The following is a 15,143-nucleotide window of genomic DNA, read 5'->3' on the forward strand; positions in this document are numbered from 1 at the left end:
AAAAAAAAAAAAAAAAAAAAAAAAAGTGTGTGTGTGGGGGAATCTAACCTATTTCCAACAAATGATACAAATACCAGGTATGTGGTATATTCTGCTTTGGCAGAATTTCTTTAAAACAATTCAGAAAAATATATGTGAATGTGAAAAAACAATACCTGAAGATGTGTATGAAACGTTGCATTTTTTCATAAGCAGTCACTTATGACTTGGGACATGCTTATTTAGACAATGGAAAAAGGCCTATGTGATGGAAAACGGGAGCAGATACCTGCAATCCATTAAGCATTTAATTATTCTGTTTGCTTTTAGAAAATTTTCTGAAATGAGCTTTGTTGATAAGGACAGAATAGCTATTTGGGGTTGGGTAAGTACTCAAAGTATTTTGGCTGGCTTATTATTTAATTTTAACAACTAGTTGTTGCATTGCCTCCTCTGTTCGTGATGTATGTGAGTGTTTAGTGTAACAAACCTYTGGGGTCATGGCAAAGTCCCATAACTGAATTGATGAAATACCTCATGCAAGTGCCTGTATGCACAGAGATGTTGCTCTTTTGCAAGCATTCAGGGGCTTTTGAAACAGAAAACAGCACTACTAGAGGAATTAAAAACAATTTAAAGGGATACTGCCAGGTTCCCATGTGCAAGATGATCCAATAAAAGAAAAAAATCAAGTATGCGTTCAGTAGTGCCACTAGTTCACTACGTGTTCACTAGTATACCAAACCTATGGGCAAAAGCAATTTCTTTATCTTTTGAGTTCTCTGATTGTCAGCCTCTCACTACATACCTTAATTCTGTTTGTGGTAGCTTTGGCAGTATCCTTTACTAAGGACAGATTAGGCAAAGTATTTATACATGGGTTTAATCAGTAAGTATACACATTATCTTGCTGATCTCATTGGGCAGACTTAAGTTTTGAAGCAAACATTTGAGAGCTTTGAACTAGGACCAAGTTCCTATTTGCCTGTGGTCTGATTTCAAGATAAGAACGACATCCAAAAATCGCTCATGTCTTAAAAAGTGAGTGGCACGTTTCCCAAAATAATCCCTTAAACTGCTGCGAGGGCCGTCATTTGGGCAGTTGGTGACATTGTTTAGGTATCTCGCTGCCCGAGCGCTCAAGTGTGTCAGGTATATAATCATCTGTCTATCAGGCGAGAGCTTGGGAGTGAGTTTTCTGTGCGCAGCGGCAGCGTTTCGTTGCACAGTTCCTCCCCTGGGCTCCGCCGAAGCTGCCTCGCTCCCCAGGCACAGTCTCGCTCCTGACGCCCCGGAGGAGAGGGAGCGCATGAACTGCAGCGGGCCTGCTCTGAGGGAGCTGTAAATTTTCTGATGCTCCAGCGCAGCTCGTCATCCGGCGTGTCGTGGGCCTGAGCTTTGGTTGCCCCCGGCCGGCACGGAGCGGGGACACAGTGGGTCGGCAGGGGCTTGCCTCCTGTCTTTCGCTGCTGCCTACGGTGCCACCAAACAGTGTCGTGCTGAGCTGAGTCACGGTTCAGCGGTGTTTGCGCCCCTTTTCCGCAGCAAGTTCTCCTTCGTCAGAGCCACAGCTGTCGCATGCGCTTTGATGCCGGTTTCCCCCACTGAGCAGGCTGGGTGAGATCTGACCCAAATTCAGAATGCAGTTCATTAATATGAAAAATGCTGAGCCTGTAAATGTCTGATGAACAGTTTAGCAGATGGGCCCCATCCTTTTCTTTCCRACTAAAATAACAGCAATGTTTTCTTTTCAGTCTTATGGGGGATATGTGACCTCCATGGTGCTTGGCTCTGGAAGCGGAGTRTTCAAGTGTGGAATAGCGGTTGCCCCCGTGTCACGTTGGCAATATTATGGTATGTGATGGCTTCCTCGTTGCAAGGATTCCCATATGTCTTGCAGTGTACATGCTGCAAAGTGTTGATTCATAGCGTAGAACTTTGATTATCTACTAGATACCATGTAAATGCCTTTTGGTCTGTTTTGATGAACTCATGGATATTACATTTCARAACTCAACCAATTCCCTAAATCTTATTTCTCATTTTAAAAAGTCAGATGCACAATTACAGGTAATCTCTTTAACCTTTAATGAATGTGAAATTATTGTAATAGTGGTAGTACTACTGTAATGTAATGCCTGTATTTGCATTCCAAAGCTGCCATGCGTTCTGAGGTGCTGAGACCATTAGTGAATGTCAGAAATCCATTGCTATTAGTCTGCTTCCTTAAAATGCTACTTTGCTTATAAGAATGAACTGCGAGACTTATCATCAAACTTGCATTATAAACTGCTCTCTCAAAATGACAGAATGGGATTTGAATTCCTTACAGTTAGTTTTCTTTTTTCTTTTGGAGTTTAAAATTTGGATTTTATAAATTTAATCGTAAGAATAGCTYGATGTGATAAAAACTAACTTCTGAACAAATGGACAAGTCTACACATGCTTCAACCTTATTATAGTGTATAAGGTTACAGTTGCATGAGGCTACAAATACAGTTATAGGGGGCCTCCTCCCAGCTTAAAAGTATATATAAAAATATAATATAATGGTATGATTTTAACTTTTCTGGTTTGGATTCATCCAAAAGCAGTCAAAGAAAAGCCTTTCCTGGCAAACTTCTACTAAATAAGGCATAATTTATCATTCTGCATCCAGCACTGAGGCTGTGTAACAGCAGATTATGTGCTCTGGCTAATTCAACAGATCAAATCWTGCTGCCAGGTATTAGTAGTAGTCAGCTGAGGATGTAGAGATGTTTTCATAATGTTTTGGATGTGATTATTGCATTATGGCAGGAAATCTTTTTTAATGAAGAGCAATATCTCTACAATTCCGCTTTTAATAGATTAGATAAAGGAAAGGGTAATGAGGGCATACATATTCAGCAGTAAAGAACAGTGTGTGACAGCGCTGATAGGTAGTCAAATGGACGTTATAACATGATGACAGAGTATCGGTTCGTATGGCTTATAGTAAGGCAGCAAATCTGCAAAAGCAATAATATATCATGCTGAAAAATCTGTGGAAAATTGGAGATACCGAATTTTGATTATAAATAACAGAGTCCAACTGAGTCCTAATGCATTGCTTACATTTCCTTTCTTAGGTTTTTAAGTAGCAAACAGTTAGATAAATTTTCCGATAGTTTAAAAAATGCTAGTCATTTACTGCAAGATTTTCAGCAGTTTTCGTGGAATTACTGAAAGAATAACAATAAGGTGACATTGACACAAAGTACTTTATTAATATTCAGCATTCAGGTGTCCATGGCAACAACAAGATTAAATATTCTGAATAATGATGGTTACCTACAAGCCTCATTGTGAGAAAACTGTGATTTCTATTTTTTTTTTTTTAATTTCCAGTATGGTAATGCATTCTTATTGTTTGTATTACTGTGTGTGAAATTTCAGGTAGATAGAAATACTGAAAATKAAGTAGTACATTCTGTTAATTTTTTATTACAGATTCAATATACACGGAGCGATACATGGGCCTTCCTATAGAAAGTGATAATCTGAAAAACTATAATGTAAGAAAGAAATCACTTGATTTCATTTTTAAAGTGTGTTGTTTTTCTCTGGACCACTCTCTTGTTCTTTATACATCCTACCAATTCCTTCCTCATAGGAAGAAATAACTTAATAACTTTGTTTCTTCATTCCTGTTATAATCGCTGCACTGTGCTTTTAAACACTATACTCTTCTGCTTTTGGATTTTGAGTGAAGCAGTTACTTCTTGCTGTATGGTGTGGGGTGTTTTTTTTTTACATTCAGTTCCATTTGGCTACTTTGCAGACTGTAAAACAAGCTGTAAAAACTGTTTTATTTTAATCACCAAGAAACAAGTTTGTTTTAAAATTTAATATGCTAGTGGGCAAACTATGCTTTGTCTTAAACAGTATTTCCACCAAAACAAATGTACTCCAGTTCTTACTGAAATTTAATTAAAAAACATGGGTATGATGTGAGTTTTCTTGATTTATGAAACTGCAAGCTTTATTCAGGGGAAGTAAAATCTCCAATATATTAGGAAACTGTGAAGGGTAGGCAAGTCTGTTGGTGCCGTGATCAGATCGAAGAAGCTGCAGATCAACTGAGAGCCAACAGCATCARGGTTGAAATTTCTGCCTCACTCTGTCAACGTGGGATTTCTGAACTTTGGCCTGAAATAATTAATGTTTGCCCAGCAAGTGAGGAAATTTCCAGTTTTTTTTAATGGGAGCAAAATACCTATAGATTGTTTATCCTGGTTATGGTATGGTGGGTTTTTTGCCGGAGGAGWAGTAGTATTTCTGTCCTGTGTACTGGCTCTTTTTTGTTGCCTAAAGGGCTGCTTGAAGTTGCAAGTAGTTGGGAATAGGGCAGAGCTGCCCAGGCTTTCTGTAATTTTTTTTGCTAAATTTCAGATCAAGGTGGAAAGACAGTGGATACTGAAGAACAATAAGCAACCTGAAGGATACTTTGTGCCTTGGTTATTGGGATGTTTCACAGAGGTCCTTAGCCATGGTGACGCAGGCCCAGTCCTGTTCTTGCGTACCTCAGATGGGAGGTACAGACATGCTGCCCCTCTCTTCTCCAGGTGCAGGTTCCTAAAGTGTTAGGCAACACAAAGTGAGAGGAGAGTAGCAGGGTGTCCACTGGAGAGAGGAAAAGAAATGGGTCGTTCTCTGTGTATAATTATTTGGGTTGGTGAATAGGTTAGAAGATAGCTTAGGCTGAATTGTGTCTTGATGCATTAAAGCATCAGTGTCATGGGGGGAAAGAAAGAGGAGGACATTGTTGTATTGGCTAAAAACATGGTGGGTGGGTGTGTATGTATGCGTGTATACACACACACACACACACACACACGCATATATATGGACTGAAAGGTCTGGTTTGACATATCACTACAGTAATCTAGTTTTGTCAGCTGCTATGTCAGAAGTCCAGGTCAAAATTCAGGAGAATGGCAGTGACTGCTGGCAGAGTTGGTACTTTGTCTGGCTCTTCGTATCAACGAAGGGCTCAGGCCCCCAGGACTGACCAGCAGCCTGCGTCAGCCTGCCTGCCTTTTGTCAAGCGTGTTTCTTTAAGGCAGGGGGAACAGTAGGAGGTCTGCGAGGTAGCAGTGTAAATAGAAGTCACTGTCGTCGTGCAGAACGAACGTTAACGCTCTGGGTGCACAAAGTCATTCACCAGCTTCGCAGCACAGATGGCAACAGAGGACTGTTTAATCCTTTCAAGCCAGGAGTCGGATTTTCTTGGCATAGTATCCATTGCTGGCAATGGCCACGTTGAAACTGCCAGTACCAAAGAGCTAAAGGTTTTAAATGTGTTACTCAGAGGACTAATTGGGGAGAATGGTGGCTAGATGGAGGAGGGGTAATTGTACAGATCAGATTGTCAAACTTCACTGCTTTTTCTAGAGGTAGGAAAATATTACTTAAGGCCTCATTTGTTCTTACATGCCCTAAGGAATGCATTACTTAGAATTTGCTTTTTCACAGAAACCTGGTGTGATGGGCAGCTTAAGTGGCTTTGTTGCTTCTCATATGGAGGTAGAAGAAAACGTTGTAGGATTTTGTTATTGCTGAAGCCCCTTACTGACCCTAGCGCAGTACTCTCCTGGCTCTCATCCCTTTTTGTCGAGGTTCCAGGCACAGTAACCTTCCTTCTGGCCCCTCACTGCTGATGAGGGCTATTTTCTGAACTGAATGCTGTTGTTACTTGGCAAGCTAATGCAAAACATGTATAGAAAAGCTCTCCTAGTTGAAGCTGTTAAAGCACTTTTGAACTGTTAACTTTGTACTGTCAGGTTTGCATGCTGTATCATGTATTTTTCTCTCCTACCGTATCTGGTATAAAGCTGGCTTGAAAGCATGAAGGTTGCATAAACTCTGCAACGTGTGCCCTAATTTAAAAGAAAGGGGACTTTGCACACACCAGCTTAGAGCAGATGTATGCTGCTTAGGTGCCTTGCTAATGCACAGATCATTATTAATGCTTATGAATACATATCATCAAGAAACCAGCTGTGGTACGAGGGGTATGCTCTTGTATACAGTATTATGACACTAGGTTTCACATTTACTGGTGGAGCAGAAATCTGGGATATAAGTCCTCTTTGTCAGGAGAAGAGTCTGAGGGAAGACTCTCAAACCTCTAAGTAGGCTAATTAGGTGTGACTGGTGCCTTTTAAGGTAGCTGTGAAGTATTAAAAATTAGAGCTGTGTAAAAGAAAGGAGAAAACATGGGTGGTGCTCCCGGTATAGTTGTGAAAACATCAGTACAGATCCTAGGCTGAAGGGCTGTAGGGCAGAGACACTGTCTGCCCAGAAAGACTGTCCCTGATGTGTAAGATCTGAGGCTAAAACAGGCCAAAGCTTTAGAGGTCAGATGCAGTAGCCATGTAAAGTATACCAAAGAGACTGTTCAACTCGCGAGAAGATTATTTTGCAGTTCACTCTGAATTTGATATGCTTTTGGCAAGTGTTTGAAACAGTCATAGATTTGGCAATCTTTTGCTAGCAGATTTGAAATGTTCAGTCCTTAAGAACTGCTGCATCATTAGGTTATGCAAAACAGGGTACAATTTTGTAAATATGCCATCTTGTACTGATTTGACATTTGTTCTATTATCTGAGAATATGCTAAAGGGAGAGAGACCTTCAGTTTCAGCCAAACCTTAACTTGTTTGTTGAGTGCTGATAAAATGTTGACTGCTGTGTGATCTTTAGAAAAGCCAGTTACACTCAGCAAGGCCTAATTCTGAGTACTTATGCACAGTACCTTTTTCAGAACTTGTGTCACTGCGGTATAACGGCAGGAAGAAAGGAATAAATGAAGTTAAATTTATTTGCTGTCCACTTGGGGTTTGTTCAACCTGTTTAGCTGTTGCTTTGAGCTGTAATGGTGTCTAACTTGAGTTTGTTCCCTATTTTGCAACCTTTTTTGACAAAAATATTGTATCCTTAGAGCATGTTTTAGGGAAGGGACTGTTTGTGTTGAGTATACGTAGAGCACAGCACAGCCCAGAATGACCATCGGAAACCATTTCAAGTGATAAAACACTGAAAAAGAATTGTTTTCCAGGATCTCTTTTGTGTGTTCCTTCTTTCTGAAGTATTTTACAAATAGTTTTATCGAATGCTTGGAAGAGAAACAGTGACATTCCTTTTTTAAAAACTGGTTTTGGAAAGTCAGATTCACGGAAGTGAAACTCATTAGTCAGATCAGGCTTCCGCTCACTCAAGGTTTGCTCTCCTTCAACCAGCGTTAATTTGCTGGAAGGAAGCTTAGAAAGGAGCTTTACCAAGTTCCAATCTGTGTGCRTAGAAAATGTTTCACTCAAAAGATGTTGCTTCATTGTTGTGGGGTGGTTTGGTTTTGTTTTTTAAATCCCCGGGCCATTACTTCTGCTTTCGTTCTCGAGGTTGGCTGCTCTACTAGTGCTCCTCACTGAATCAAAGTCCACTCTGCAGTTTTTGGCACTCTCTTAATATATCTGTTCTTATGCTATGATACCAGCTCATTTCAATGGACACAATGTCATGCTTCCAGTGTGCACTGATTTCCATGCATTACACAGGATTTCTGTTGATCCACAGCCTTTCCTTATCCACAGAGAGCAATTATAGTTTTACAGACTGGAGATCTTTTTTTTCCCCTGCTGAACATGTTTTTAAATTTAGTTGAATAATCAAAAAGAGCTAATTTCATTTACGAGAGGGTTGCAATACACTATTCTGCCATGACAAAAGAGTTTTAATATTTATATGTGCTTTAAAGATGCTTTGGATGAGTGTACAGAGACCTAAGGAAATTGGAACACTTCTGTGGTGTGGGTTTTGGGTTTTTTTGTTTGTTTGTTTGTTTGTTTGTTTGTTGGGGGTTTTTTTGGGAGGGAGGGGGTACCACACAAAGATCCATGTGCAAGGATACAGCCTTAGTAGCAAGAGAAGAAAAAACCATATTCCTCATTTTTACTTTTTTCCTTTCCCTATTGTCTCTTATTTGCTATAATGTAGAGCAAACCGCCACAGGAATTCAGGAATGTTCAGCAGAGAAGCCCTTTAATGGTGCTAATAGAAGGCAGTTTTCATTCAGCATACTTTTCCCCACTACGCTGGATTTCTCACCAAGCCCACAACGTCTTGTATGTGTCCCTTCGCTTCCTCCCACCCTCGTGTCAGAGCACTATCATGTGCCCTTTCCTTGCTCAAATGAAAGATCTTCTTGGCAATTTTTACTTTCCTCGTTCTTTAGTACTTGGTCACAGTATTAGGTCAGGAGGTTACTGTGTTACAGTGAGTATGTTGTTACTCTGCTTTAAGTTTCTTTAACCTTAGTTGCTGTTTTTTTTTCATCGCAATATTGTTTCAGTCCCAATGTGCCATTTGGCTTCTATTTATAGGTTGGGTTAGTGTTGGGGGTTTTTTCAGGCATTTCTGCACTGTACTGGGGGGAGAGCATGGTCTTAAACCTCTCCTCAGCCATTTTCACTTGGGAATGATGAATCRCTAGGTCTGTTATTTATCTACAGGTAAACTGTAGTGTATATTAGGTGGGGAAAATAACGCATGTCGTCTCTGTAATATCAGCGCTCTGCTATCATAGGGTGCACCGTTGTCATGGCAACATTTTTTAAATTGTCAGCTGAGTAGCAGAGGAAACCTATGGCAAGTGGCGTGCTGCAGGCTAACAACATGTTAGCAATGCATTAAATGTGTAGCTCACTCACAAAACTCTTCCCCTCTGGAATTACTTGTTACTTTGCAGACATAACCCTTGGTAATAATTCTAGACCGGTGCAGAACAGTTTGAGCGCTAGCACAGTGCTGCTGGATATGTGAACGTGCTCATTCGTGGTGGGGGGGAAGGGGTCGTTGCTTTTATCCAAAGGATCCCTAGACTGTGTCAACAGGAATGAAAGTCATCACTTGGTAGCAGATCATCTTCTAACAAATAGCACCTTTTTTCTTTTTTCTTTAATTTCAGAGTTCAACAGTAATGGCCAGAGCTGAAAAATTCAAGCAAGTTGAGTATCTCCTTATTCATGGAACAGCAGATGGTGAGTTGCAGTTAATTAGACATTTTAGTATTACAGACAGGTTCGCAATTCTACTACTGACAAAACAAAAGCATGAAGGGGCAAGGCTGTTACATTTACGTCAATAAAAATAATACTGCTTTCCACAACTAATTTGTGGTTTCAGTCAGCAGTGCTGGGGAGTCTTCTGTGTTCATTGTTTTTCTTTTTTCCCCCGCAGTAGTACAGAACCAATTTTTGTTTACCTTTTTCCTTTTTTCTTCTATTTTTCAGATAATGTTCACTTTCAGCAAGCAGCGCAGATTTCCAAAGCTCTTGTTGACGCTGAGGTGGATTTTCAGGCAATGGTACAGCTCTGGGGTTTTTTGTTTGTTTGTTTGGGGTTTTTTTTAATCATCACAGAAATGGACTTGTGTTGTGAGAATAGTAGCAATAACTGCCCTGTTCAGTATAAATTAACTACCATCTTACACCAAAGTTCACGTTTGCATTTCACATTCATTAACTGAAACTTTTAACATAACTCTGCATATATCTTCTGTACAAGAAAAAAAATTTAAAGCAGCTTTTTCTTGTATTTGACCTTATTTACCTCATCTTTCATTTTGTTAATTTTTCTGTGTTCTCAAACAGCCAAGCTTCACATATACCCACAGTCCAATAAGGTATAAGAAAAATGTTTAACTTCAGCTAAGTCTAGTTTGTTATCCCAAGATAACTTGTCTGTTGATTTTGGTGTTTCTCTACGAGAACTTGTAGGACCAAGTAGTTATTTGCCCCTTCTCACATTGCACGTGGCAGCTGCCAGCCTGAGGTGCTAGTGCTTCTTTTCCTACTCTCTCCCAGCTCTTGGGGAGCAATGCTGAAAAGGTACAGGAGGAAGCCAAACGTGCCGGTTCATGACCGTCCTTCAGCCAGCCTCGCAGGGCAGGTGGGCTGCTGAGAGCAGCCAGCGCTCCGAAATGAGGAGCTGTGCCTAGCCTCCATGTGCACAAGCCGTGTATACATTTCGTGCTTTGTACATTTAGTGCATGAAGAGATGGCATAACCCCCACACGAAGCAGTGACATCAGTAACACAGCAGCTCCCTACCACCGTCCTGTCTTTATCTTCATGCTGAGTTAGCCTTGCTCTGAGCTAATTTTTAATGGCTACGTGTGTCTTTATTTCTGTCATGTTTCATTAATGATTTGGGTGTGGCGAGGGCTAACGTTCTCTGTTTTTTTTTCTCTCCCACAGTGGTATACCGACAAAGACCATGCCATTACTGGTCAAGCACATAAGCATATTTATACCCATATGAGCCATTTCATAAAACAGTGTTTTTCATTGCCCTAGCACAGGGACAGCACCAGCAGTTTGGCTGTTAGTGTGGTACTTCTCCAGAAAACTYTTTAGCTCAATGTATGCTGAGCCAGTATAAACTTTATGAATGAAGATGAGGGTAGGGGTTAACTCCTGGATACGTGTGTACACAATGAAATGCTAATCTTTATGATGATTTGTTGCCAGGCAACTATTACATTTTTATTGATTGTGTTTAATCAGGTCACTAATGTCATCAAAATGTATGTATGTTGTTAAACTTGAAAAGCATAGTACTTGCTTTGCATTAGTACCTTTTCAGTCTAAAAGGGAAACAATCCAGTTTCTATTTTGGTGTAATGAATACTGAAAATAATGTCACAGAGCAACTGAACTGATGTGGAGATCAGTTTAGGAATACTAATAATAATTAGTAACATTTCCATGGAGAGATAGTCCTTTCTACTGGAATTAAAAAAAAAAAAAACAAAAAAAAAAACTGTGATTACGTCTGTGAAAATATTGATGAACCTTTAAATAGATTTTTGCAGAAATATTACCTAATTTTCGATCAATGACTTTTAGGTATAGTCTTATGAATCCTGCAAAGTTAATATTTTCTATACAGAATGAAACACCTCTCTTACTCAGTGCCTTAATTAATTTAACTAGCTAGCGTTCATCAAAGATTTTGAATGATACCTACTCAAACCCATTGCACTGCATTTTGCTTCCTACCCTAGTACTGTGATGTGTGCTTACTTTATGGTCAAAAAGGCTGGTACTAGGGGAATATGCACTGGTGAACTCTTATCTGGGGACTCTAGGAACCCGTTATTGTTCCTCTGTGGGTCCAAAATTCTCTTTTTCAGTTTCCTATTTACCAGTGAACAGGATATATTGTTTGCACTCAAATGCAAAACATTAAAATGCAACCTAGCAGTTAAAGCAAGGACCGGACTATAACTCTCATATGAATGTGCTATTTAGCGAACCTGCTTTTTTCTTCCAGCCTACCAGTAAACGTCTGCTTTAGTCTCAGCACTCCAGGTAGGCTTTTCCCTCTGAAGATAAGACTTACATTTTCTTAAATTTCACATACATAGAAAAGATGCAAACCAACTTGTACTGCAAACTGTGCTGCTTTAAAATAATAAAGACAGACAGACATTAAGTTATGAAAGGATGTGTATTCTGTATAATTGGATATTCTGCTCCAGAAATTAACTCCTATAATTTTACAAAAATAAATGCATTAATTTTGAGAGAGATTTAGAGTGAAATTTCTGCTTTTCCTAAAGGTGTTTGTTTTGTGTTACCATGTACTGGAGTGTGACATGATTATCTAATGCTTAGCTTCTTGATATTAGATATCAGCATGTGATTACATATATATGTTGTGGTTTATTAGTGACATTAGGTGTGACTATAAAAGTACAGCCAGATAAAGCATGGAGGAGAAGAGGAAAAAATATCCAGGCAGTTTGTGTAGCTTGTCCTTAAATAAAAAAGGTGTGAAGGGGTGTTGGGGGGGGTGGGGCGCTGAGGAGGAAGATATACTATAATATGCTGTTAGTAGAGGATGAAGCCACTTTTTTTTTTGAGGCACTTTAGCCTGTTCTCTGATAGGTCTCCTGTAGGTCCAAAGAATAATGTACACAATGAATAAGACGATCAAGGTGTCTCCGGGAATTGACAGCCCTGAGTTAGGCGCTTCAGCYTCCTTTAATATGCATGGTGACTGCTAAATATCTGAAGTTGAGACCACAGAAGAACGCCGGCTCATTTCATTAATGTAAAAGCTGTCACTAGGAAACAATTGTGGCTGAAATACAGCCACGTGCTAGAGTTAGGCTCTTAATGCTTACTTTTTTGTTGTTTTTTTTTTCCTTGTGAAATGGATAAACAAAATTTGTTTGTACAGTACACTTTGTGTAAAATACTAATAGAAAGCACTAAAGCCAGAGGTCTGACAGTTAAAGTTTGAGGCTGGGAGGCTTAGAGGCCAGTCTTTGGTTCAAAACTTGGCGACAAATCTGAGGGGTTTAATAGGATGGAGCTCTATCAGTGTTTGGGTTTCTGCAGTTGTACTAGGCTTTAGGAGAACAGTAGAAGCTCCTACAATTAGCCAGTAGCTGAGCCGGTGTTCAATTATATTAAATGTTTTAAATATTGTAGGATTTAGGAATTTTTAAATTGTAAGAACTTACCTATTGATCTTTAAAAAGACTTAACTACTCCTGCCTGGTCCACATCATCTCCCCCAGGAGCAAGAAGGGGAACCAACTCATGACCAGTGACTCGGAACCTGATTTCCAATCTCTTTCTGGAACAGGTCAGTTATGTGCTGTCCCCAACTGCGTACTTACTGTTAGAGTTGCATCAAGTACACTGCTAACAGCTACACACTACTTGCCCATATAGATAGAGCACTGCATGTTTTAGTGCGATYCCACTCTCAAATGGAGCAGCTTGCAAGACTGAGCTATACTATTCATTAAATGGTGAAGTATTTTCAAGTGACAGTAGGTATTTAAAACACTGTACCACACTGCATACTTGTTCTGGGTCTTGCAATGTAAAAATAGAAATTGAAAATTAGTTAGGATAAATATTTATTTTCACATAACATTTCTTAATTGTGAAAAACACAATAGTCTATTCACATGTACACATAAACTTTTGTAATAAATTACATCCAAGAAATTGAGTAATTTTGACCAGGAATATGAAATTAGAAGTAAATATAACACTAGATTTGCTGTATATTGTGTGTGATTTCAGAATGTTGAGATTAACATTGGAACAGCATTAAAATTCACACACGAACAGAGTGACTGTAAAAAAACTCTCTGAAATACTGAACAGAAATACAGAAATGCCATTGAATACACTGATTTCTTAATATTCTAAGAGTTGGTCAAGTGAAACTAATACACTTTGATTGTATACATTATCTGTAACAAAGTCAGCAACATATTAAAACACCACCAGGCTGCTTTCGGGACAAACCAGTATTGAACTTCTATACTAGCCTTAAAACAATTGGAATCTTACAATTTATCAAGTACACAAAAAAAGCATTTAACCTTAATGCATCAGCATTTTTCCTAAACTTATAAATACAAACATTTAATTGTATGTAAATCCTTCTTTGTGTCCATTAGATTTCCCCCCCCCCCATAAAAATGACCTTTGATGGGCTTTGATAATAATAAGTAGAATTTAGAACAGTGACCCTATTGGTCTGCAACAAAATGCAGTTATTGTTTATGGCTAAAGTAGTAAAACATACATACACACTCACACACACAAAAACATTGGAAGGAGTATTTTAAATGTGCTGAATATGAAAAGTTATTCACAGGAGGTCAATGGAAAGGTTATTGTGTTTTGGAAAGCTAGGGGATGTTAAAGCCCTGTAAATGAGTTTATAAAGATTACAAGACTGTAGACTCTCATTCCTAGGATTCAAAGCAAAAACACAATGATGAGAGTTAGCCTTCATTTAATCATTTAAAAATTTGTCTTAAAAAAATTCAAAAATTAGTGAATTTCAAATAATCCATAAAACTTTTGCTCCACTTCTCTATTAATCTTGCAGTACTTGTTTTACACAAAAAAACAGCTTGAAGGATCATGCCATAACAAAATCTGTTATGAAAAACTTCTTTGTAATGGCTTTAAAGCCACATCTTTGCAATGTTGTTTTTAATCTTTTAATCAATATGTACTTGATSGAATAGTGAAAAGAGCTGTAACAAAAGTAACAAGAGGCTACCTATGTAAGTATTATACACAGTGATGGCTGGAATAAAGACAACTGGTTTGCAGTTGTTAGTAGAGCGAGAGAGAGAAAGGACAATATAAACACGCCATTTACGTCACTGTATTTTAGGCAATAGAGAGAAAAATCATTGGGCAGGTAATATAACTGCATGTGGCATATTGTTTATATTTACAAAAGTCCTATTATAAAATAATGGATTCATTAATGACATAATGCAGTTGTTTGGCCTACCATGGAAACATTCGTACAATACAAGATAAGATATTGTAATCACAGATTGCATTTTAGCAAATACTGTACCAAAGTTTCACATCAAAGGATGTGGTGGTGTTTTTCAAATAATGTGAGAAAATGTGTTTTAATATATATTTWTATATATATATATGTATATATAGACTATGTTCCAGTTACATACAAATTTGAATATTAAATATACTGTATTAAATCAAGGAAAACTGCACAAATACAGAAAGAATCTGACCCTGCAATCCCCATTGCAAGAATAATCCATGACTTCAAAAGAACAGCTTGAGGAGGAAAGGGTTATCCTCGTTAGTGTTCATAGGGTCAGATCAGTTGTCACTTTAAAAACATCTTTAATGTTTACTTGTTAATTTTGGTCTCTTAAAAACATTTACTTGAGTTAAACGATTTAAAAGAAAAATGGAACGAGTGTTTCAAGTTCATATTGAATGAAGATTATTAAGGATTCTCACACAGAAAAAGTAGCAAAATACAGTACAAACCTATTAACAAGTAAGTTGAATTTGAAAGAAACTATGTGACCCAAGTACTGATGAATGGCCAACACCAGCAAAGAAAGTGAAGATTTTTTGCATTGACTACTGCAGACTTTTGCACACGTATTGGACAATGCAGACATTCAGACAAAGTGAAATGAGACAAATATTGCACTATATTACCTGTGCTAGTTTGGGATGACAGACAAAAGGTTACAAGATCAAATTAGTCATATTTAATGGTTGTGGCACTCCTTTCATTCATTTGTAAAAAATTAATTGAAGAAAGAG

General features: G+C 38.5%; 1 protein-coding gene across 1 annotated transcript in view; it reads left to right on the forward strand.

Annotated features, from left to right (window-relative positions):
• The window catches only part of DPP4 (dipeptidyl peptidase 4), a gene marked incomplete at its 5' end in the record, with an annotated part of 42,095 nt that extends 30,508 nt beyond the window's left edge, over positions 1-11,587 (forward strand). The window contains 6 exons of the mRNA XM_026077941.1: positions 310-364; positions 1,734-1,833; positions 3,451-3,515; positions 8,966-9,038; positions 9,291-9,364; positions 10,257-11,587. Of these exons, the coding sequence (XP_025933726.1) occupies positions 310-364; positions 1,734-1,833; positions 3,451-3,515; positions 8,966-9,038; positions 9,291-9,364; positions 10,257-10,355 (466 nt within the window). The remainder of the gene's footprint in view (positions 1-309; positions 365-1,733; positions 1,834-3,450; positions 3,516-8,965; positions 9,039-9,290; positions 9,365-10,256) is intronic.
• Positions 11,588-15,143: the final 3,556 nt, after the last annotated feature.

This window comes from Apteryx rowi, unplaced genomic scaffold (assembly GCF_003343035.1).
Source record: "Apteryx rowi isolate R43461 unplaced genomic scaffold, aptRow1 scaffold_47, whole genome shotgun sequence".
NCBI classification, from domain to species: Eukaryota; Metazoa; Chordata; class Aves; order Apterygiformes; family Apterygidae; genus Apteryx; species Apteryx rowi.